Source organism: Anguilla rostrata, chromosome 1, assembly GCF_018555375.3.
Source record: "Anguilla rostrata isolate EN2019 chromosome 1, ASM1855537v3, whole genome shotgun sequence".
Lineage (NCBI taxonomy): Eukaryota > Metazoa > Chordata > Actinopteri > Anguilliformes > Anguillidae > Anguilla > Anguilla rostrata.
This window is the reverse complement of record NC_057933.1, coordinates 62,423,123-62,447,029: the sequence shown is the minus strand read 5'-3', so window position 1 is coordinate 62,447,029 and position 23,907 is coordinate 62,423,123. Positions and strand designations below refer to the sequence as shown.

Sequence of the window (23,907 nt, the reverse complement as noted above, 5' to 3'; positions counted from 1 at the left end):
TGGGGTGTTTGATGTTTGACTGAAAACCTGTTTGACTGTGGCCCTATAGGTTTTGCTAGAGGTGATAAACCGTATTACTGGAGATGGGAGTCAGGCTCCATGAAACCCAGTGACTGGAGACTGCATGAGCTCTAATGTGAAACGATCAAAGAATTTTTGTATAGATGGTAATCACTTTTTGTCATATTGTCAGGATATGTAGATCCCCACCCATTATGGAGCTCTTAAAGCCTCATCCATCACTACTGACTGTGGCTTCTGAAGACCATGCGTGCGCTCTGTTTTTCGTGTGTTTCTTACTTTTCCAGGGGTAAAGTACTCTCTGCTTATCCTCTACACCGGTGAAGCTTTATTATGAGTGTGCGTGCTGAACTCGGCGGTGTAAGAGAGCCTGTGTGTTATCCTCCTCTCCGGCAGCCGCTGTGCAGCAGGGGTTCGTTCCCCAGGATTGCCTGAGGAGACCGGCGTGCTGGAACCGCGGCGCGGCCCTTCGGCAGAAGGCGGTGTGATTGCAGAGTTTTTAAATTATAGATGAATTTGCGCTGCGTGCGTTGAATCTGAGAGGCAAGATGTATCGATTGCGCACTTTAGCTTGGGTGTGATAGATGTAGCTTTGCGGAAGGCTCGGGTTCTTTGGGTGTGTTGAATATTGAGCAGCTGTTTCTGAGTGTCCCAGAGCTAGCATATACGGTCACACCGCGCCCAATAAAAGAGGCACAGACCGTGCCCTTAAAGAGGGACCACTCTGCCTCCGGCCCACTGGTTAGACAGATGGTTACTTTAGTTCCGTCTGCCGTCACCGCTAAATCCAATATGGCAGTCCTTCAAGGTATGAGCTAGAAAAACTCCCTCAAGTGGAGAATATGTTACTTGGCTCTGCTACATCCAGACATCCCCAGAATGATACGTTTCCCATGAAATGTCTAGGGTGAGCTGACATGAGGGATAGTGGTGTTGCTATAATTCTGCATTGGGCTGTTCTGTGATTTTAATGGATGCAGTAATGAAATGATCTAAAGCCATTTATATGGCTGGGTATTCACTGAAGAGCCAGAGGAAATGTTTTACTTAAGCCAGGTACTGCAATAGTGCTCCCCTTGGGACGCGAACCCACGACCCTCGGTCGCGAAGTTCGGCAGCTCGAGCCACTGCACCACGCGCTCTCGGCAGCCATCAGAAGTTACACATTTACTCTGTGAGAGTCACAACCCGAGCCGCGACCGGGTGTGAATATCAAACGCCTTTCCTGGGGGAGGAGGGGAGGTGGTATTAGCAGGCCCGTGTACAGAACGAATATCAAACGTGTGCCTGGCCATTCAGAGAGCGTTTCCTCCGAGCCCCCCGACAGTCCCCAGCGGTGGATGTGATTATAAGTTTATTCCTTGCAGATGAGGCGCGCTCTTGTTTTGTGCGGTGATTGATACCGCCCGCCGCGCTGGCCGTGATGGATTCGGCGGGCCTCCGCGGCTGAACTTCATTAATAATTGGAATGTTGTAGAGTGTGAAGTAATGAATACTAATTATTCCCTTCATGTCTGATGGAGGCCCAGGGGCCGATCCATCAGCCGGGACTTTAATTTGGTGGAGTAATGGTTCCATCAATAGTACATTAATTCCGTCTTGTGAAGATATAGAGTTTAACCAGACCCAGGCCACAGGAACCTTTGCCATAAAATTGGGGCCATGGCTGACAACTGCAGGGTAATTAGAAAAAAATTAAAAACTCTGCATTCCTCCGGCTGGCCCTAATTTAATTGAAACGCAGATCCAGATAAATATTGGCACACTGTTTTATTTAAGATTTGCCTGCGGTCTGTTAGCTCATGGTTACATTTTAAACCAGCACTTTTCCGGCTTATTCAGATGAGCACGTTTCTGAATTAACGCCCCAGCCATCGCAGAAGTGTATTTACAGTAAAAGGTTATGGTGCAAGAGCAAGGAAATTATGTGTGTGTGTGTGTGTGCATGTTGTATGTGTGCGTGTGTGTGTGTGTGGTGCGTGTTTGTGTTTGCATGCGTGCATGTGTGTGTGTGTGTGTGTGTGTGTGCTTGCGCACATATGCAAGCATCGCTGCATGCCTGCACGTTATCTCAGGGTGAATTAGCTGAGCATGTGTGTCCGTGTTTAAACCCAGGTACATCCAGATTGGTGATAAGGAGTGTGAGTACCACAGTGGCTTCCAGCTCCTGCTCCACACCAAGCTGGCCAACCCGCACTTTCCCCCAGAGCTGCAGGCCCAGACCACCCTCATCAACTTCAGCGTCACCCGGGGGGGCCTGGAGGAGCAGCTGCTGGGGGAGGTGGTGACCCGGGAGAGGCCCGACCTGGAGGCCCTCAAGGTAGGTCTGTCTGTCTGTTTCTCTGAGAAGTTACCCGTAGAAAACTGTCTCTGGATTAGGTGGGCAGGCATGTATTATTATTAATATATGAATAACTGTATTATTAATATTTTTCCTTTTTTTGAACTTATAAACCATCTTTATCCAGAGCTAATTAAACTGTATACATGTGAATAACTGGAAAGTACAACAGCAATACACCACCTGGGATTCAAACTTGCTCAGCTGCATCTAGGCCTATTGCAGATTTTTCATTAATTCCCTTAATCCTGTTGAAGATATGAGTTTGGATTAGCGATGGATTGGTGTGTTTTTTTCTGTACAGTATGTATACATACATACGTTTGTATTGTTGGGATAAACGTCCTTGTATGTAAGTGTGTGGGTGTAAGTATGTACGTTTTTGCTTGTGCATATATTTGTATGTGGGTGCTTGTGTGTGTTTGTGTACATATAGTATGTGTGTGCAGTATGTGTATGGTGCATATGTATGCATGCAAGTGTGTATTCATACTGTGTGTGCAGTATGTGTATGGTACATATGTGTGCATGCATGTGTGTGTATTCATACTGTGTGTGCAGTATGTGTATGGTACATATGTGTACATGCATGTGTGTGTATTCATACATGTTCATGTTCATTGTGGGTGCAGTCAGAACTCACCACGCAGCAGAACCACTTCAAGATCGAGCTGAAGATCCTGGAGGACGAGCTGCTGACGCGGCTGTCGGCCGCGGAGGGCAGTTTCCTGGGAGACACCGCCCTGGTGGAGAAACTGGAGCACACCAAACACACGGCCGCCAGCATCCACAGCAAGGTGAGATGAGAGGAAAAGGTGTTATAGTGAGAGAGAGAGAGTCACAGTGCTGTCCTTATATAGTGTGAGAGTAAAAGGTGTTATATTGAGAGAGTAGTCTGTGCAATAGAGTGAGAGTGAAGGAGTAACAGAGCGACAGGTGTCAAAATGATGCCAATATCAGAGTGAGTGATTGACAGGTGTCAGAGGGAAGGAGTGAAAGGTGTTAGGGTAAGAGAGTGTCAGGTGTCAGGAGACTCATGGAGACTCAGTCCAGCTTCTTAAGTGTCTGAATGGCCTCTCGGTGTCCTAAGTGTCATGTTTGAATGGTAACAGCAAAAGCTGTGACTAGTTTCTGATATGTTTCTGACATATGTCAAAATAGTGACATGCAGTTTTGAGCATCCAAAGAGGAATATCCTGTAAGCCTACGACTCCAGTCAGTGACCTGTGACCAACCAGAACTTTTCTTTCGAATCAATACATAACTCCCGAACCCTGTGTTTTGCCCCTGCCTGTTGTGGTCTGATAAGAAAAAAAAAAATACAAATTCTGTTTTTATTCGTAAATCCAAACGCAGTTCATTGTTTACAAATTGTAAAGAAAAAATAGTTTATCTAACAATGATCCATTGAATGTAACTGTTAGCATCATCTGTGAGAATCATTTCTTTTAATGATTACCTTTTAGCTTTCTTGCTTTGCATTTCATTAGTTAATAATTAAGTGCGCATTTGTGAGCTAATTTCCCTCTCCTTTATGGCGATATTACTGGGCTCAGGTTTATGGTGGTACCGTTACAAAGCCTCACATCGGACGGTATTCTCGGGGTGTGATGCGTGGCGTGTGAACGGCGCCGAGCCGCTTGTGAAAGTGTGTCACGTCAGGCGGCGTGCGAGCAAGCGACTGATAGATTCCGTTGACGCCGTGTCTGCCGCGCGCAGGTGGACGAAGCCAAGGAGAACGAGACGAAGATCAACGAGGCGCGGGAGCTCTACCGCCCCGCCGCCCAGCGAGCGTCCCTGCTCTACTTCATCATCTGCGACCTCCGCAACATCAACCCCATGTACCAGTTCTCCCTCAAGGTCAAAGCCTCCGCTCCTTCACTTTCACACGTCACGGCTGTGCTCGCCGCTGACGCTTTACGCCTTTACACATGCTTTACACGTGACCTTAGGGAGCCCGGTTTGAGGGCACGGGGAAACTAATCAAGTAAACCCTGATTTTCAAAGCACTAAATTTGAGGTGCAGCGTTGCCAAGCAACACTGGCATTATAGCAGGCATACATACCAATAACGGCGCATAATAGCTTACGTAAAGTAAAATTATGTCCATCACTGGTCGTCAGATGGATTCAGTAGTTTCTGTAGACATTAAGAGCATTTATTTACACTCAATAAAAATCATCTGGCTCTTAAAGGGGGATGCATCTCATCTGAGAGCCACGGGCTCGTCCTGTTCTGCCAAGAGAGGCTTTCCCTTTTAATGTGTGCAGATGGGAGCAGTCAGAGCGGAGCCTCGCGGGCAGAGGGGTGTTTGGCACCGGTGAAGTCTCTGCCCGGGCGTCGTTAAGCAAACCGCCACTCCCAGAGAATAACCGCCGCGACCGCACCGCGCCCGGCCCAGCGCGGGCCTTCCTGCAAGAGTGATCTCTCACCCACAGCTGCTCCTCTCCCTTTCAGGCCTTCAACACCATGTTCCACAAAGCCATCGAGCGAGCGGACAGGGCGGAGGAGGTGACGGAGCGGGTCCTCCATCTCACCGAGGCCGTCACCTACTCGGTATTCCTGCACACCAGCCAGGGCCTCTTCGAGAGGGACAGGCTCACCTTCCTGTCACAGGCCGCCTTCCAGGTGAGGAGACGGACGAGGAGGAGGAGGAGGCGGAGGAGGAGGGGGGAGTGGCTGCGGCCCGTCCCAGGGTCGCGACCCCCTGTCGTTCCCATCAGTCACGGCACTTTTCTGCCCCCCACATTAGGTTCAATTAAAAGCTGGAATCAGGACGAGGGCCCACCCCTCCTATCGATTACCTCTCAGCCTGGGCTTCTCCCTTCCTTTTGGGGATATGCTGTCTGATGGGAGGTGTGCTTTCTGCTGCCGTAATGCAAAAACATGTCAGGCGCCATCTTCCTTGTTGTCTGTAATGTTTGGACTCCAAGGTTTGTCCTTCACTTGTGTCAGAGTGAATACGCTGAGGAAGAAGACGAGGAAGAGTGTTTGTAGCATCGTATTAAAAGTTTATGGTGTGATGCAGAATGTTCACTCATTCAGATGCCAAGAGCTACAAATGTGCTGTAACAGATGCCACTCTCAGGGTTAACAGTGTTAGCAGTGCAAGAGACGCTACAATTTTACATTTGCTTTTTGACCTGGAATCAGTGAACTGTTGTCCTTACCTTGAACTTCCATGTAAAATGTTTTTTTCTGCTTAAACAGTTTGGTGACTTCATATCTGTTGTTTTTGTAAGGAAAATATTTACATATTTTAGTCAAGTTTGACAACAATTAATTAAATCCAGGCCATCATCTGCAATGTTTTGTCTTTTGTGCTTTAAAAAGTGCAATATACATACTGTGCATTAAAAAGTGCAATGTGTGCTGTGCTTTGATAAGTGCAATATCAATACTGTGCTTTCAAAAGTGCAGTGCAATATACATGGCTGTTTATGAACTGGAATTCAGCTCTTACTTACCAGTCCATTCCTTCCTTCCTCTCATTAGATTCTCTTGATGAGAGGGTCAATTGATGCTCAAGAGCTGGACTTCCTCTTGCGCTTTCCTGTGGAGCCCAGCAGGGGGAGTCCTGTCAGTTTCCTGTCTCCACAGGCCTGGGGTGCCATCAAGGTAAGCTGTTATAAATGCCAGCAATTGTTTAGAATAAAGTTCACCAATGTGACTGTGCATACGGAAATGGTGGCACACACCAATGAATTACATTATTGCACATGATAGTGAAGTTGTATCTTCATTTGTTTGAATGGTGTTGAAGCCACTGTGAGGCTCAGTGCACTTGTGCATTATAGATGACTAATAAGAACACTGAAGCTAATCCAGCTAATGATAGGAGTGGTTGGTGACTCACACAGATGTGTTGTGATGTCCTCAGACGATATCCACGCTAGAGGAGTTTCGGGGTCTGGACAGGGACATGGAGGGGTCAGCCAAGCGCTGGAGGAAGCTGGTGGAGTCAGAGTGTCCAGAAAAGGAGAGATTCCCTCAGGACTGGAAGAACAAGAGCTCCCTGCAGAAACTCATCATGCTCCGAGCCCTGCGGCCAGACAGGATGACGTACGCGCTCAGGTGAGGCAGGGTGTGCTCCTAACCGCTCACTGGCCTTGTGTTCCCTGAGCCCAGGCTGACTCCAGGAGCCTGTGGGCTCAGTTCCCAGCTGGGTTGGGCCAAAGACCTTTTGCTGCTTTCTGTCTCTGTGCTTGGCACTGAGCATTGAGAGGAAATGGGCTGGATGCTAATTACCCTGCCATGGAGCTGTTGAGAGACAGCAGCTGTAATCAGCTGTTCCCCAGCACAGAATTCGGCAAAAGCTCTGACCCTGGGAGCCACCAGTCTGGCTTGTGGCTCTTTGCTGTGGTGTTCTGTTCAGATCCGGTGCTTTTTCTGGCAGGAACTATGTGGAGGAGAACCTGGGGCCCAGGTACGTGGAGGGGACGAGGATTCCCTTGGAGAAGTCCTTTGAGGAGAGCGGGCCAGCCACGCCCATCTTCTTCATCCTGTCTCCTGGAGTCAACCCTCTCAAAGACGTGGAGAGCCTTGGTACACTTTAAACGCATTGCACTGCAGTGCCAGCGCTTGTGGACACACATACACAATCACTACAGAAGCATTGTATTGGCTATATATTGGAACACTTACTATAGCACGTGTTTTGCAGATGTGATACATACGTAGTTCTTATACGTGCAATTACATAGGTATATGGCCACTATACCGTGACCAAAATACTATTCATGAGTTATGCGTACAGTTGTCTGTACTCCTAATACACTATGAAAGTGTATCAAAAAGTTCCAGTAAATTGAATAACCTGAAATAATATTAAACATAGACTAGACAGGCAGCATCTGTTTTCTTCTCATTGACAATGACATAAAAGATAATTTCCTCAACTAACAGGCTGTTTATGATGTTTATTGTTTAACAGTTTCTCCTATTGGGTTGCATTTCATGAGCTAGTAGAGCATTTGATAAAATTTATCATTAAATAAGTTTATGGGACATGTCACTATAGCCATTGCATGTTTAATTAGCAATCATTCTCAGCACAGAACTGGGTACTGGGAAAAGCCAAAACAGACTGTATGTGTCAGAGCGGTGTGGGATGCATGTGTCAGAGCCATGTGTCTGTGGGACGTCAGGGCGGAAGCTGGGCTTCACCATTGACCTGGGGAAGCTGCACAACCTGTCTCTGGGTCAGGGCCAGGAGGGCGTGGCCGAGCGCGTGCTGGAGAGGGCGTCCCAGGAAGGACACTGGGTCATTCTTCAGGTAGTGCCTCTTTCCTCCCAAACCCTGCCTGTGCGGTTAACATTCTGACACGCAGGCAAACTATTTCAAATGTATTTTCAAAAGTGCATTCTATATAATGTCAGTACTGTATAAATGGTTTTGGTAATGCGCCGGGGAGACATTAAATGTCACAGTGATACATGAGGCAAGCATCTAGATCACGTGAACTCCACGACTGTTAGAAATGTTACTTAACATTTTCGGCTTTGAAGCAGCCCTGAAAAATGGATGTTAAGTTGGTTTTAATTTCAATAAAATGAAAATAATCTGTATGTGGCAGTGTTACTTCTACTAGCACTACTGATGAAGGTATGAATATAAATGGTAGAGTTAGTGCAGTATAATATACATGTAAGACCTACGCTATTTCAATATAAGTTCATCCATCAGATCCGGAGGACACAGGTGTTCGTTTGTATTTAATATAATGCATTCATACACTTTATTATGATAGTATTACTTCATACAGGTAGTGATGTAATACTTAAGGAGAAATGCAGCACTTACTGTCGAACTCCAGATTAGAGGCAAAACATTTGCTAATCTTAGTTTTGGTTAGTTTTACACTATTGGCCATGTCTTTGTAAATGATGTGAAGTAGTGTCAAACTGTATGATTGGTTACAACTTTACCTGTACCCAGATTTCACTATACAAACTTTGAGACCCACGTGTATAAACTACTTAGAGCTCCATATGTACCACGGCTTCTCCAGGCTTTCACTTGCAACTTTGAGCTTGTATCATATATCAGCTCCTATCTACTCTAGTGTGGGAAGGTCCAATTAAAGACACCTGACATTAACCTTTTCTTGCCTGGCTACCTACCTGTATTACTACAATCAGATATTAAATGTTCATTGCTTTATTGCCTTAATTACAAACCTTATTGGATAGCCGTTAAAATCATTGTGCTACTAGTGTTTTAAGATGGCACGGTTGAGTGGCTGAACGCAGCTCCGGTCTCCTCCTGTCAGAACGTGCACCTGGTAGCACGGTGGCTGGGTGCCCTTGAGAAGCTGCTGGAGAGGACGGCCGGCGACAGTCACCCGGGCTACAGGGTGTTCATCAGTGCAGAGCCCGCGCGGTCGCCAGAGGAGCACCTCATTCCCCAGGGCATTCTGGAAAGCGCCATCAAAATCACCAACGAGCCCCCCTCGGGCATGCACGCCAACCTGCACGCTGCCCTCGGCAACTTTAACCAGGTGGGCAGCAGTCATGGCAGCTTTCTGAGAGTGTGCAGTCAGTAAACTCACTGTGCCTGCTAGCTGCCAGTGGGCAGCGGCTTGCCGTCAGCACAGCTGCCAGTCTGGCCACGTTTCTCTAAGGTTGACGGAGAGGTCAAGGTGAGGATCAGCTGTTGTTGATAAAGTCTTGGGTGACTAACAGCTTTGCTGACAGTAGTCCAATAAGTACTTGCTGGGCTTGCTTGGTGCATCCATTTAAACAATTGACTTCAGGTTTATGCTGTAGTTTGTATCAACTCTATCCTGAAAACATATCATTAATGAATTACTTATGGGTCTGGGGGGCACTCTTATGGGCCACTCATTACTTATGGGGCACTCATTCTCCTTTAGCCTGTATCTGTGGCTATAATCCCACAATGCCTGTCTCCATGACTGTGGTCACCGTGGTCACTCTCTGCCTGTGTCTCTGCTTGTGTCTCGCTGTGGTCTCTGTGGTTTGTCTGCAGGACACTCTGGAGATGTGTTCTCGAGAGCTGGAGTTTAAGGGCCTCCTCTTCTCGCTCTGCTACTTCCACGCCTGTGTCGCTGAACGACGTAAATTTGGGCCGCAAGGCTGGAACCGAAGCTACCCCTTCAACACAGGCGACCTCACCATCTCCGTCAATGTGCTGTACAACTACCTGGAGGCAAACACCAAGGTACAGGCTGCATTGCGTTTTTATACACACAAAGTGGCTGCATTACTGCTATACTCAAGGAAGTACAGAAGAACACAACATGGAAGTTCAACACCGGGGTTAGCCTCAGTATTCATACAGGCAGATAGGAAGTTCACCCAGCTGTAGAATAAAAAAATGGGTTGTCTCCCTTTAGAATTTATTGTGCTGCTCATTTTTGTTTAGCTTTAGTGTAACAATGATCTCAAATAGATATATTTAACAGAATCCCATCAAGACAAAACCCAAAGGTCAGAAAATTATTGGAAATCCCTACCAGCTAAATCAAATTAGAATACAGTGCTGCTTTTATTCACTCAGCTCACCACCCAATGGTATAAATTTCCAATGTTTGAAAACCGCAGAGAACTAATTTCAAGACTGTTGATTCTGCGAAAGCTTAGCTTTGTCTCCCTCTCAGTACCAGTATAACTTGGTCACAACCAATTTTATTCCCTAGTTACCCCCCCCTTAAAAAATGCCCTTCATTATGTTAACAAAACAGTAACCTGTATGTGCTTATACAGAGAATTCATTAGGTAGGCAGCGAAGCGTCTTGCAAAATGTAATTACATGCAGCAAATGTGACAGTTTGCGACGCTGCATAAGTGATCACTGTAATTAGAGCTGATGATGAAAGCAATTTGCAGAACAATACAGGTACAAATGATTGTGAACTTCCTGGATTTGTCATTGTTATGAATGGTGGAATGGTGGAATGGTTTGTGAGCTTTTTTATTTCCTCTCACAGCTTGCAGTCTCCCGCACTGTGTATGGAAAAGATTCTGTTTCTGTGAGTGCAAGAAGGTTAAGAGTTAAGAGTTTCTAATGGGTCAACAGAAGGTGTTAGGGAACATCTTGCGGTGGAATTTGAGAATCTCAGCATGACTGCGTGTACAGTCTTGATGGCAGTTTTTTTTTTTGTGAGTGATGATTTAATGGGTGATGACTAAGAATCTTGTATTATTATGTGAGAAAACCGGACAAAATGAAACATGAGAGCCCTTTTGTAGCTAACAAAAGTAAATGAGCATTAGCTTGCTCACATTAGCCAGATGCTCCTTTTAAGGTACAGAGGTTTGCTGTTGTTTCATTGCATCATCTCAGGACAAATCACTGTTGCAGTCATCGCACACTGTACTGTGCAGAAACCTTGGTGCTGATGACAGACTGCTAGCTTGTAAGTTCTGTATTACATTACATTATGGATACAGGAACATTAATTTCATTTAGCAGGAGCAAATTACATCATAATGCACACACCATGACGTCATTACATAGACATGACACATCACTTGTCAAAAATACTGTGACTCTTAACTGCACGTATAACATGATGTATGCCTGATGCATACATGACATCATTACATAGACATCACATATCATGTCATAAATACTGTGACTTAACTACACATATAACATGATGTATGCATGATGCATACATCATGACATCATTACATCGACATCACATGCCGTGTCATAAATACTGTGACTTAACTGCACAAATAACATGATCCGTTGCACCTGTCAGTAATGTAGCTGGAGCAGGGGCAGCCCCCAGCCGCAGAGGAACAGAGATTGTACACAACATAAACCACAATGAATGGCACAGAGGGGAGGCTACCCTTGCCATTCAATTCATTTGTGTTGCAAAGCACCGGACCTGATTTGAAAAGCTGTATTTCTCGCTTTTTCTATCCTTATGTGGCCTGAAAAAAGTAATTATATTTCATGGGAAAAGCACCAGTTTGGCAACACTGATTATATAAAACCGACCTGTGGTGTTTCTGGCCAGTCACTGTAATAGGTTTGGTGGAACTTAATGAGACAACTTTATATATTTAGGGTGCAAGCTCCTGGGGGCTGGAACCCTGTGGTTATTGTTAGTTCTGTTATTATTCATCTTTCTTCCCTTCTCCAGAAAAATGGCCCATGCACACTTCAGAATTCTGCTGCTATCAGCAGTTACATTATCAGTGAAGACAAGTGAGCCAGTACCTGTGGCAGCCATACCATAACACCCCCGCCACCATGTTTCACAGATCAGGGGGGTGCGTCGGATCTTGGGCAGTATTTTTAGCCTCCACCCTTTGCTTTTGCCATCACTCTGATACAAGTCAATCTTGGTCCTGACCACAAGACCTATTTCCAGAACTCTGCAGGCTAACTAGTGAATTGCATCTTGCAGTATAGCCTCTGTAGTTCTGTATGTGGACAGTGGTTACTGACATGTCCATGCCTGCCTCCCGAGGAGTGTCTCTGATCTGTCAAACAGTTGTTCAGAGAGTCTTTCATTATGGTGAGGATTTTTTGGGTCATCAATTGTAGAGCGCTTCCTTGGCCTACCGGGCCCATTGCAATTACTGAGCTCACCAGTGCTCTCATTCTTTGTAATGACGTTCCGCGCAGTTGATTGTGATAAGCCTAAGGTTTGGCCTATGTCTCTGATTGTTTGTTCCTTATTTCTCAGCCTCACAGTGGCTTCCCTGACGTTCATTGGCACAACTCTCCTCCTGTTGACAAACACCAATAACAGACTCCAAAGGCAATCAAAAGCCTAGAATCAAGGCGAGATACTGTAAACTCTTTTTCCTTCACAAAGGAAGCAATTGAACACGCCTGACTAAGCAGAAACCCCATGTGAAGCCATTTGTCCATGTATACACATGAAAATGCTATTAAATCTAGACTTGGTCAGTTGGCTTAAATCATAATCTGAATGAAAAGGCACAACATCATGAACAAGATAAAATGAGAATGGTGTCAGTACTAGAAAAAAAACTGTTAATAGTAATAGAACATTTAGCCTTTACACCCAAATATGTTCTCATGAAGCATAGTTGACACTACCATGATCCTTATCACAGATCAAGTTTGTTATAATTATAACCTAATTATAAAAGGAAAAGTTGCCTCTTGAAAAAGCATGACTGCCACAAGAGTAAAAGTATGTGGTAAAATCATTCCGAATATTGGACTCGCTTGCTGTACATATATGATTTTATGGCCTTGTATAAGTACTTCAATGCAGCATCGATGTCTTTACATACTTCATATTCACTTGTCACACCAATAAATAGCAAAATCATGTAGCAAAGTGGCTAAGCTTAAATTTATCTAGTATTGCAATGCACGCTCCACATCATTTCAAAAACAAAGCCCTTGCAAAGCTGCTTTCTCTGGTGTGTCTAACCACACAAAAAAATAATTCAAATAAATTAGTGTGGGTCCACACTCTAAACAGATGTACTTAAATTAATTTTATTGACTAAATGGAAGATACAGAGGAAATACAGCCATCCTCAGTATGTGTCCACCAGGTTTATGTGGGGATGCAGGTGCACTTAATTCATTAATTGATTCAGTAATTAGTGTCAAAGGGCAAATCCACAGCTTTTGCCAGGGAACTTCAGTTCCCATCATGCCATTTGTAAATTGAAACATTCAATGCAAGCCTCATTCAGTGTTAATAAAAATTTTTGTTCTGTCTTATTATAATCAGCTCAAATTAGCAGTAGACACCTGTGTTGTTCTTTGTGGTGTGATAGACACCTGTATTGTCTATTTGTGCTAGGTGCCCTGGGAAGACCTGTGCTACCTGATTGGAGAGATCATGTATGGGGGACACATCACTGATGACTGGGACAGAAGACTCTGCTGCACCTACCTACACGAATTCATGCAACCCAGCATGGTAAATACCTGATCAGTCACTACATGCACCGCAACGAGGTAAACTCCTGATAAGTTAGTAGATGCATCCAGACAGTAAATACCAGATCATTCCTTGCATCTCAGCATTGTGAATAACGGTGGCCCAGTCATCCACTCTACAGTAAATACCTGGTCATTCCATATGTTCATGCTAACATGATAAATAAATGCCTGAATTGTCAGTGTGTATACTCCTACGCGGTAATTAAATAACCAGCCAATTGATGCAGCTAAACATTGTAATTAAACAGATATTTTAGGCTATGATAAACCCTTGAATGTTTAGAATCATTTTTAGATACTTCTGTGGAATTAATACTGCATATGTTATCAATGCTACTCTATGTAGTCTTAACTAGAATGTATAATGAGCAAATTATTATAAAAATAGGGAATTATCATAAATATTCCACAGAAACCTAGTTTTTGGGCTAAGTCTGCCCTCTAGTGGAACACTAGTAAACACATTGCAGCAGTATTTCTAGCAAATATCATGTGCCTTTAATCACTGCAAGATTTTTGGTTACTCGTCAAACAGTGCATACTGGAGAAAAATAGTTTCACTCTTAAGATGTTATAGTAATTGTAAAAGAAATATTCATAATTAGAAACATTTTATACATCTAGCAACTAGCACACAAGGCCTGTTAGGAATTCCCCTCCCCGACACATCTAGCCGTCTGATCACACCTTTCCATATTGCCTTTAAACACTCCTGTATGTGGCTGCAGTTACAATCTCATTAGGCCCTCAGACTAGCAGCCATCAATCATCTTGTTTAACAGTATGTGTAGTAACATTCATCTCAAACAGCTGCCACTGGCCACACTATTGATTACAGACCAATGCATGTTTAAAAATGAACCCTTTCGGGAAAAAATTAGTAGCTGCACTTTTCAGAATTTTATGTCAAGCAAACAGTCCAAAGTAAATATGTACAGTATTTATAAACAGGTGTGTGTAGAATGGATGTATACATGTATATACACAAAAGAGGTTATGCAGATTAGTAAATATTACATTACTATATCATTTTGCAGTCACTTATTCAGTAGCTTAGCGGAATGTGCAAATGCATTCACGTTAATATGCATGCAGGTTAATAACAGCAGTAGGGCTGAGTAACAGGATAGGCTGAAATACTCACGAGCCATAGACAGTGAAGCAAGAGAAACTGCAGTCGACTGCACTGTTTGCATGATCCCATATCTTGTAAAAATACTCAACTAAGCTAGCAAAATACGTAGCATGGTTTACTGCATTTAAAACCTATTATTAAATACCTATATAATATTGTCAATTTTATTTTGTTGTTCTGGCAGTAATTTGTTGAGCACTAAAGTATTAAATGGACAGGGTACACACTCGTGTTCAAAAGGAAAAAATCTAATTGTCAGCTAGAAAAAATATAACATTATGTCAAGTAGTGACATTTAAATATGAGTTAGCTAGCAGTTGACTGGTTATTTGGTCACAGTGTTGTCTAATTTGCGAGCTAAATTTTTGTATTTTTGTTTTGTCCAGTTTGAAGGGGAGCTGTTTCTCTCTCCAGGATTTCTGGCCCCCCCAAACCTGGATTACAGTGGCTACCGCAGTTATGTGGACATGCATCTCCCCCCAGAAAACCCCACACTGTACGGCCTGCACCCCAACGCTGAGATCGAGTTTCTAACTGTCACGTCCGACGCCCTCTTCAGGACACTGCTGGAACTGCAGCTCCAGGATACGTTTACTGGGGAGGGGGCAGTGCAGAGCACTGAGGAGAAGGTAAGCATTGAATGGACAGTGGGAAAAGTTCCATAGCAGGGTAACTACTACCAGTTAGACGGAGTAGGTAAGTTTATATTTTGCATAATTAACTATTTTAAAAATCGGGTAGGGGGGCTTGTTAGTCGAGATTCACTGACAATACTGATGTCACTTCAGTTGGGTTGAATAAACTTTTTATTGCCAAATTTGAGTGTACTGAATTGCACTCAACTTGTATTTGTGCTCTTTAATATCAAATCACCATAGATTACTAATTTAATGTACAGTATATGAGAGCGGGAAGTAAGTGTGAAATTGTAAGTTACAGCTAAAGTTAGGTTTAGCTACCAGCAAAATCTATTTGTGGGACCTTGACAAGATTTTTGTTGTTTTGATTGCGATATTTGCAGCAGTGTATTCGTTATCTATACTGGTTCAGTAGGCTGTAATCGTCTCTTATGTTGAGTATATGTCCCCTTGTCCAGGTTAAAAGTGTTTTGGATGACATCTTGGAAAAGCTCCCAGAGGAGTTTAACTTGGCAGAAATAATGGCAAAGACGTCTGAACGCAGCCCCTACATCCTGGTGTGCTTCCAAGAGTGCGAGCGGATGAACGTGCTGATCGAGGAAATGAGGAGGTCGCTGAAGGAGCTGGATCTGGGACTGAAGGCAATCACAGAACTTTCAGGCAAAAACCATGCAGATGCTTTCAGAAAAGGGCACTTTCTTACAGTTATATATTTTATCTTTTTAGGGAGAGCTGACCATCTCTGCAAAAATGGAAGCCTTGCAGGCAGCCTTATTCTATGACGGTGTCCCCGAGCTGTGGACCAGGCTGGCTTACCCATCCACCAATACACTTGCACAGTGGTAACTCAAACTTTCTGTTTTAATAAAAACATTTCAATAATGTTATACAAAACATGGACACGCTGACGGTCTTATTTAAAAAATGACATTACATTTACAGTCTGTATATTTGTGTACTTGTGTACTTTGTGTACTAGGAAGCATATATGTATGCTACGCTTGTATAAGTTATACAAACACTGCAGGGGTATTCCATGAGACATACACAAAAGCAGAGGTAGCATGGTCTAAGGCCAGGGGTGGGGGTACAGGCTGAACACAGATGGAGGTGAGCATGGTCTAAACGCAGGCTTGCATGTGTGGCAGGTTCAGTGACCTCTTAGCTCGGTGTCGGGAGCTGGACACCTGGACGCAGGACCTGGTTCTTCCAGCTGTGGTCTGGCTATCTGGCCTCTTCAACCCCCAGTCCTTCCTTACAGGTAAGACTGCATAGAGACAGCCAGGTGTCTGTTCTCTCAGGTGAGACTGCATAGAGATACACAGATTCTCACAGGTAAGACTGCATAGAGACAGACGGTTGTCTGTCTCACTAGTGAGTGTCCTGCAGTTCTTTCCATCTGTGCAGTCTCTTTTCCCCCTTTCTCTTTGGGTTTCTTAAACCATGATCATGTTACAGCTATAATGCAAAGCATCGCCCGTAAGAATGAGTGGGCTTTGGACAAGATGTGCCTGACCGTGGACGTGACGAAGAAGACGAAAGAAGACTATGGCCACGCCCCGCGGGAGGGCGCATACATCCATGGACTTCACATGGAAGGTAAGAGCAGGGTCTCAGCAAGCAGAGATTCCCCTACAGGATTCCCCAAATATCCTATACAGCTATGCATTTTAACTGACGTCATTGCAAGTGTAGCTGCATCCACCGACTTAATCATATTAGTCTCGGTCAACCAGACGTGTGTAATAGGAGAGCACCTAGTTTGATTAGTACACTCATTGTGGAAGTGGCCTTACATTATAATGCCTCACAATGCATTATTCATAAAGCACATGAGGAGAGGGGAGAGTTATTCCCCTGGCTGTGATTCCTGTCACTGCAGCATGTCCCATTTTGATCTTCGCCCCATTACACCCCTGCCCCCCCCCCCCCTCTCGCTGTGGCTCCCCCAGGCGCACGCTGGGACACGCAGACTGGGATGATCACAGACGCCCTCCTGAAGGAGCTGACGCCTCCCATGCCCGTTGTGTACCTGCGAGCCATGCCCAGCGACCGGCAGGAGCTGAAGAGCATCTACGAGTGCCCCGTCTACAAGACCAAGGTGCGCGGGCCCACCTACGTCTGGACCTTCCCCCTCAAAACCAGGGACCCGCCCGCCAAGTGGGTCCTGGCGGGAGTGGCCCTGCTGCTGTCTGTGTGAGGGGCCAGCGGGGACCCTGGAGCCAGGCCTGCACCCAGTCAGAGCTCCACCTCCCCACCTGTGTGTGAGGGGCCAGCGGGGACCCTGGAGCCAGACCTACACCCAATCAGAGCTCTACCCCCTCACCTCTGGTCATATTATGCATCCTATGTGTGAGGTGACAATGTGTATAAAACAAAACAAATGTAATTCAAATACTTTATTCTAATAATGCAACTTAAAGGGGTGGATATTCTAATCTGCTATTATGTTTACAGTTTATTGAAAGGTTGGTTGGCTTTCAACAGAATTCAATGTAAAGACTATTATGTATAATCTGATAATCCATAATCATCTCCATTACCTACATACCTTTAAATAATGAATGATTACCTGTGGTTTCTGGTCCCTAAGTTTCAAAAAGTATCAACCGCATCAGTATCATGTTGTCATTCGGGTAGGAATGATTGAGTTCTGATCAAGGAGTATTGTAACTACACTGCTTTATTGTCAGTTTCCAGTATTGACAAAAACACTGAACACAGTATATTTTTAAAAATGCAAAAAATGACACTGTACTCCAAGAGACAACTGGATTAAAGGAATGGCTTAAACAAAATGAGATTGCCTGGTTTTATAATACAATTCTGCCTTTTAAAATGCTCAAGTAAAAGAATGCCACAAAAACGAGATCAAGATTTTTCAGTGTCAGTGATAGGAAAGTGCTAATAGGCTTCTATTAATTGTGTGTTATTAGTACAAAATACAAATACACTGCTGGCTTGAAATAGGTAATACCAAAAGGACCAACAGACATTTATACATTCACTGAAAGACAAAACTAAACGGTCCACCACTTTGAAATGAAAGGTAAATAAGATACAGTCCCTTAACCATGGTTTATAAAATGCAGTCTTCAGCTGGCCCACTGCTCTTGGGCGATTTCGGTAAATAAGGGGTCCTAAGACACGCATTTCTGGAGGCTGAAAAAATGTGAAAAATGTAAGTCTTTGTTCAAATAAATATTTTACTTTGACATACAGAAAACTGAGTGGTGAGGCTGAAATGGGTAAATATCCACCAACTGTTCCTATTTGAAAAATATTTTGCAAAACACAAAAGCAATACCCATATTCACTGTTTATGTTACTGTCATTATGTTACTATGTTACTATTCACTATGCTCAAATGGAAATGTGCTACTGAACAGTGAAATGAGATGGGTATTATGGCTGCTCACCTGTCCAGGTACTCCTTCACATTGCTGTGGCCGTAGAACTTGGCCATGTAGATGAGGATCCCTGTGGCACAGCGGCCATCGGACTTCCTGCAGAAACTACAATTACAGATGCCCCGACATGGAGGGCAAACCCACATCTACACACACGCACGCACACGCAGAACCAAACACACATACACACACACAGTGTTACAACCTGTTCATCGGATAGTGGATATGCATACTGACATAGCAAACTGGCCTAACTGCATAAATTGCATTTTAACGTAACAGCTTTTTTAATATTTTTTTTAGCAAAGGTAAGCAAAGGAAGAAATGCACAGGTTAATACACAGGAGGTGAACACAGAGATCCACTGGTATGAACACAGGTGAAGACTTTCAGGTAAAGCTTCACAGACGGACACACGGGTACAGGTCCCGGGGCGACTCACAGAATCCAGCAGCGCAGTACGGACATCTTCACCGTAGCGGTTGCGCAGGCAGGGCCCACAGAACTGGCCCCTCACCCCCCAGCAGTTGGGATTCCTGCAGACGGTCTTGGTGTCAATGGTCTTCTGTCTGCACTGATGGCAAGTGCTGCCCTGAAGGGTAGAGAGTGACAAACCTGCCTGTAATGACATGACTGAGCTGCAACCGAGTCACAGGAACTAGGGCTGGGATCGATCAATTACCATGCCAACTCAATCCTTTTTTCATTTTCTCACAAAGGTTCTACATGTGCAACTAGCCTGTGTGCTGTGGGCTCCGTTTACTGATTTAACATATGCAAATTAAAGAAAAAATACATTAAAATAGAGAATGCCCAGCCCCTCAGTCATTATCCCGCTTATACAAGTAATATACATTATCCCGTTGCTTACCAACAAAAGCGTAATTGTAATCAAAACATGTGTTTCAAAATATAAAAAAGCCTAGCAAATGTTTCAGTGTTTTAAGAGAAGACACCCCTAGTATCGTTCCTATTCAACGGCTTGAGCTGTTCTTAGCCGTGGTCAAAAAGCACAGTCCCCAGAAAACAGCTCTTAATAGGGACATTATGAGTTCCTATTACGGTCCCTCATTCCCCATTAAACACTACACTGCAGGGGAAAGGGGCCTTTAAAATGAGCATCCATACACTGTAAAGTGCTGTAAAAAAAAATGTAATCACGTCCAAGGCTGGATTTCAGCATTTTCATCACACGCTAAATGTCAGGATTTCACCCCATACTGTGAACATACTGTACATTTAGGAGTGTCCAACTGAGTAAATGAGGGGACATGATCTCAAGGACTGTTCACATGCAACTGAAACAATACTGAAATGATAATGGAGTCTTGGTAATGTGTAAACCCTACAAATGTTAAGACATTACTAAAAGGACAAACTCACATGTTCTTTGTCATAAATCTTGTCTTTTGCTGTGTATGCCACATTTTCCAGCTCATCCTCTGTGATGTCATCGACTGCACGGGGAGCTGTGTGTTTTGAGGAGGACCTTCGCTGTTTCTTTACACCATCGTGGTTCACCTGTAAGAACATACGCAAGACACATTTTGATCACTTTAAATTTCAATAACATTTATAAGGTCAACTACAATGGGTTTAAAACTAATTTCTCTTTTTTTCCCCCCAGGACGTAAACATCCTGAGAGCCAGCTAGGCAATATGTAGTCCTTGTCCCAGTCCTAGTAAATCCTGCTTCATGAAAAACATAGCATTAGTCATTTAAATTTCACCTTTGCCAGTAAATAACTGGCTACTTTGTGCTTGGCCTGAATAATATCTGGAGATTAAAAACAATTATAAACTTTAAAGAAAAAGCCAACATTGTTCACTTGCATATTCTAAAACACCAAACTGAGTGCCATTACAGGACAGACTAAAGTGCTTGTTTGATCCAGCCGTACAGTGTCCTTGTTTAGTTTTATAGTTTCCCCATGATAGCTTCCGCTCAGTCCACTCACCTCGGTTAGTCTTGCCCTAAGTTTCGCCTTCTTAATGTTCCCAAGTTGCGCTATAAACTTGGAGGGCGAAATGGAGAAATCCTCAGCCCCAAAATTGGCGGGAGGCCGTGCGCTGCGTGTGGGGTTACGACGCTCGGTGATCTCACGCTGAGGTCGGGCTTTCTTAGGGTTCGATCTCTTCTTCGGCTACAGGAGGGAAAATTCCATTAGTTACCGATAAAAAGGCATCTTTTAAAATGAAAATACAGTGCAAAACTATATGCACAGTATAGTTTTCAGAATTAAAAAAAAAAAACATTGCTTTTTATTTTTAAATCAATTGTCAAATGTTTTTTTCCCTCTCACCGAAGGCGTAGACACTGACTGTGTTTTCACCGGGAAAAGCACAGGCATCGAACTCAAGTCTGCTAGCAGCTTTTCAAGCTGAAAAGGAGAAAAATAATCAAGATGCAAAACTTCCGATTAATACCACAAGCAGCAGAGACACTCGTACTAAAGCAAAGGAAGGACGACACTAAAAATGTACCATTGCTTTGTTTTCTTTGATATTATTGGCCCGCTTCTGCAAAGCTTGGGACTGGTCCTCATCAGCTGTGTCCTCGTTTCCAGATTCAGACACTAGAGCGGGGCTAGTCTGCAGGGGACTGCTGTTCATCGGAGGTGGGGGAACATTTTCCATTGCTCCTCTCTTTCCTCTTCCTGCGCCTCCTCTTCTCCCTCTGGCCCTCGGAGTCACTGGCTGAGGATCAGTCTGCCTGTCAGAGGCCTGCTTGTGCCTCCGCTCACTTTTCCTCTGGGCCTGTCCCTTCTTGGTTGGAAACCGAAAGGCCACGCAGAGACCGGCGCTCTTCCTCCTCGCAAAGGCTTTTGAGTCGTCCTCATCGTCGTCTTCTGACTCCTCAGACTGCGGAAGAAACCAGCAACCACAATGTTCATGTTTAGACCAACAAATCGAAATGCGTGTCTCTGGGATCATATTTCACATTCATTCGCATAACTAGGACATGCCCAAGCAAACACACTGCTCACTCATGGTTTACGTTAATCCTGTGTACATATTAATGCTTTATCTTCATCCCGCATTTACAGAGTGGTACATGCTTTTTACAGTTGTGGTCTGATCTTTGATTTTTCTTAGTTGTTCTTTGACTTGGTGCCAATTTGCTGTATTTTCAACTGTTCTGTAGCTCCTGTTGTGTGTTGTTCCTGTATTTAACGTCTTATGCCATTTTAAATCGTGCTGGAAATTATGGTGAATATAATAGATAACAGAGCGTCGCTGGGCTCCAGTGGATGAAAACAGCTCTTCAGCCTATCCATACCAGTCACACAGTTGGTATCACATTTAGTTACAAGTATAATACTGGTATTTACAAGACTCATTTTGGGAGTAAATCAAATAACAATGATTTAACCTGCCTAAATCTTCAGTCACTTCCGTCCGTGCTCGCGCTGCACTCAAACTGGATTATACGACAATCTTAATGAAACTGGGGTTCGATCATTTGACTTTACCATGCACTTGATTCCATCACTGATCCACGAGCTATCTTCGTCGAACCCCTCAAATTCTTCGTCCTCCGTGTCAGTTTCTTCAGTGAAAATCCGAACCAGCTCATCCGTAATGTACTTGGATTTGAAACACACATCATTATCCTGTAAAAAAAGGAGCACGTCTGGTGTTAATGAGCACATTTATTTAACGTTAAATGCATTGTGTGCAGACCTTGCTAGCTATTATAACATGTAAAACTGGAGTTAGGGTAACGTTGGCAAACTAGTAGCCAATCTTGCTGTGACGAGTTCGCTGAAGTTACCTTTCCCGCATACTATTATCTAACCAACTGCTTGGCTAATCAAGTACGTAGCATATCTGGGAATAGTTAGCTTTCATTTTCCGCTAGAAGGGACTCAAGGAAGCAGCGGAATTCCGTGGGAGCCTGAATGTGTCAAAGGTATAACTACAGTTCTAACGTAAGATGACGAATTTTAGCCAGCAAGTATACCGCGGTTAGTCTGAGCTAATAGAGCCGGCGTAGAGAGAGAAGTAGTTACTCGAAAAGAATTACTGAACTAATATTACGCTACTAAGGTTATCTAGCTAGGTACACGAGATTTTGTGCCAGCAAATTCTTTGGTGCTCTATAATTCAAGTTTATTTATCAAAACATTCATTCACAGTCATGCACGAACTCGCTTTGCCTAATAACAGCTAGCAAAGTTGAAGTGCTGGCCACGCTGTAACGCCGGATGAGAAGAGAACTTTCAAACATGAACAAGATGACTGTGGTTAACTATTGCAATGCTACAAATGATTTCATTTTAAATTTCCATCATATTATTGTGACAGTGGTGACTAAAGAGATTTTTACCAGCTATCGTAAGGGACAAATAACTCTTACCGTCATTGATACTTCCATGTTTAACGTTCAGTTTGCTCAAAAGTTCAATCCTCAAACGCAAATGGTTTGAAAGATCACGGGGGAGAATATTTTGAGCCAGTCTTTATATTATGATTATGTAGCAGCTGCAATTGCAGTACGTTTCGTTACAACATGTGTTTAAATCAGTTGCGTTACAGCGCGCGGCAATTTAGGAAAAAAATGTTCCCATTGTCAGAAAATATAAAAAACCGTGCACATGTTATTACAGTTGGGTACCCGGGCACCCACCATTTTTGTTTTGGAACAGTCCGGGTTCAGGCAGGTTCTCACACCCTGCAGTTTCGCGGGAAAACGAACTCGCCTCGGTCATGCAGGTAGTGTATGCACCACTGGCCTGTTCTTCTTATATAGTTCATTGGTATGCATCCTACAGAAATTATCATTTACGGTTTGGCCTATCGGTATTATTTACGAAACAGCTCTTTATTAATATATTCTTATATTATGTCCGAGGCGTTGTTTTCCGGAAACAAAATTTCCAAGTGTTCTTGGAGAAAATGAAACAAACGAATGCAGTAAATTTTATATTGACTAAACTTTCAGAAATTAAATAAATCCATACAACAAAGAAGCATTTAACAAGACTTTAAGCAAATTAATAAATTCATTAGTAAAATAGTTTGGAAATTCTAATACATTTTCAGATGTTTCACACGGTAACTAGTTGTTTTTAAAATAACTGACTTTTTTTTTTTTTGCATTATTTGATTTGCACATTTTTTTTAAAAAAACTACTCAATGCCTCAAACTCCATTGCTTGCTTTAATTCCACAGGGGTTTAAACCTCATGTATGAACCTCACAACATTCTCTACAGGGGACTTTACCTTGGGGAATCACATTATCATAACATTACCCTTTGACTCTTTAATGAATTGTTGTTAAGACCTCAACTGATATCTCTCCACTGTGTCCCCTACATATGAATTCATTTGTTATTTACGGTTTTAAATTTAGTTCAGTATGTAGATTGTATTGTTGAAATGTGTGTTTTCCGTATAAAAGGGACCTGTGATAATCCAGGATGTGGTGCATATTTTAA

At 43.6% G+C, this 23,907-nt stretch overlaps 2 protein-coding genes across 4 annotated transcripts in view; one reads left to right on the top strand and one right to left on the bottom strand.

The window, feature by feature from the left end:
- Window positions 1–17,656, top strand: part of si:dkey-233k19.3 (dynein axonemal heavy chain 11) — a 73,952-nt gene extending 56,296 nt beyond the window's left edge. For both annotated transcript variants that reach the window (XM_064348051.1, XM_064348061.1), the window contains 17 exons: window positions 2,137–2,341; window positions 2,995–3,159; window positions 4,082–4,222; window positions 4,821–4,991; window positions 5,859–5,981; window positions 6,244–6,437; window positions 6,760–6,908; window positions 7,511–7,638; window positions 8,636–8,863; window positions 9,355–9,546; window positions 13,139–13,258; window positions 14,803–15,045; window positions 15,513–15,695; window positions 15,781–15,896; window positions 16,203–16,315; window positions 16,513–16,653; window positions 17,007–17,656. In XM_064348051.1, the coding sequence (XP_064204121.1) occupies window positions 2,137–2,341; window positions 2,995–3,159; window positions 4,082–4,222; window positions 4,821–4,991; window positions 5,859–5,981; window positions 6,244–6,437; window positions 6,760–6,908; window positions 7,511–7,638; window positions 8,636–8,863; window positions 9,355–9,546; window positions 13,139–13,258; window positions 14,803–15,045; window positions 15,513–15,695; window positions 15,781–15,896; window positions 16,203–16,315; window positions 16,513–16,653; window positions 17,007–17,254 (2,860 nt within the window). In that variant the 3' untranslated portion in view covers window positions 17,255–17,656. The remainder of the gene's footprint in view (window positions 1–2,136; window positions 2,342–2,994; window positions 3,160–4,081; window positions 4,223–4,820; window positions 4,992–5,858; window positions 5,982–6,243; window positions 6,438–6,759; window positions 6,909–7,510; window positions 7,639–8,635; window positions 8,864–9,354; window positions 9,547–13,138; window positions 13,259–14,802; window positions 15,046–15,512; window positions 15,696–15,780; window positions 15,897–16,202; window positions 16,316–16,512; window positions 16,654–17,006) is intronic.
- A 63-nt stretch (window positions 17,657–17,719) lies between these two features.
- On the bottom strand, window positions 17,720–23,183 carry cdca7b (cell division cycle associated 7b). Of its 2 annotated transcripts, none has more exons than XM_064348078.1 (9): window positions 23,095–23,183; window positions 21,938–22,078; window positions 20,949–21,326; window positions 20,768–20,845; window positions 20,423–20,608; window positions 19,848–19,985; window positions 18,907–19,056; window positions 18,474–18,610; window positions 17,720–18,216 (listed from the first exon to the last, which is right to left on the bottom strand). In XM_064348078.1, the coding sequence occupies exons 1-9, from the start codon at window positions 23,095–23,097 to the stop codon at window positions 18,195–18,197; spliced, it is 1,233 nt and encodes a 410-aa protein (XP_064204148.1). In that variant the 5' UTR covers window positions 23,098–23,183; the 3' UTR covers window positions 17,720–18,194. The 2 variants fall into 2 exon arrangements, with proteins under 2 accessions (XP_064204148.1, XP_064204143.1); XM_064348073.1 differs by lacking the exon at window positions 23,095–23,183 and adding an exon at window positions 22,825–23,051.
- Window positions 23,184–23,907: the final 724 nt, after the last annotated feature.

Bases quoted from the DNA above. Each gene is read 5' to 3' on its own strand.
- cdca7b (XM_064348073.1), bottom strand. The intron at 20,846-20,948 runs GTACATTTTTAG...TCTCCTTTTCAG, and splicing joins TCAAAGAAAACAAAGCAATG to CTTGAAAAGCTGCTAGCAGA. The intron at 19,057-19,847 runs GTGAGTTTGTCC...TCTACCCTTCAG, and splicing joins AGATTTATGACAAAGAACAT to GGCAGCACTTGCCATCAGTG.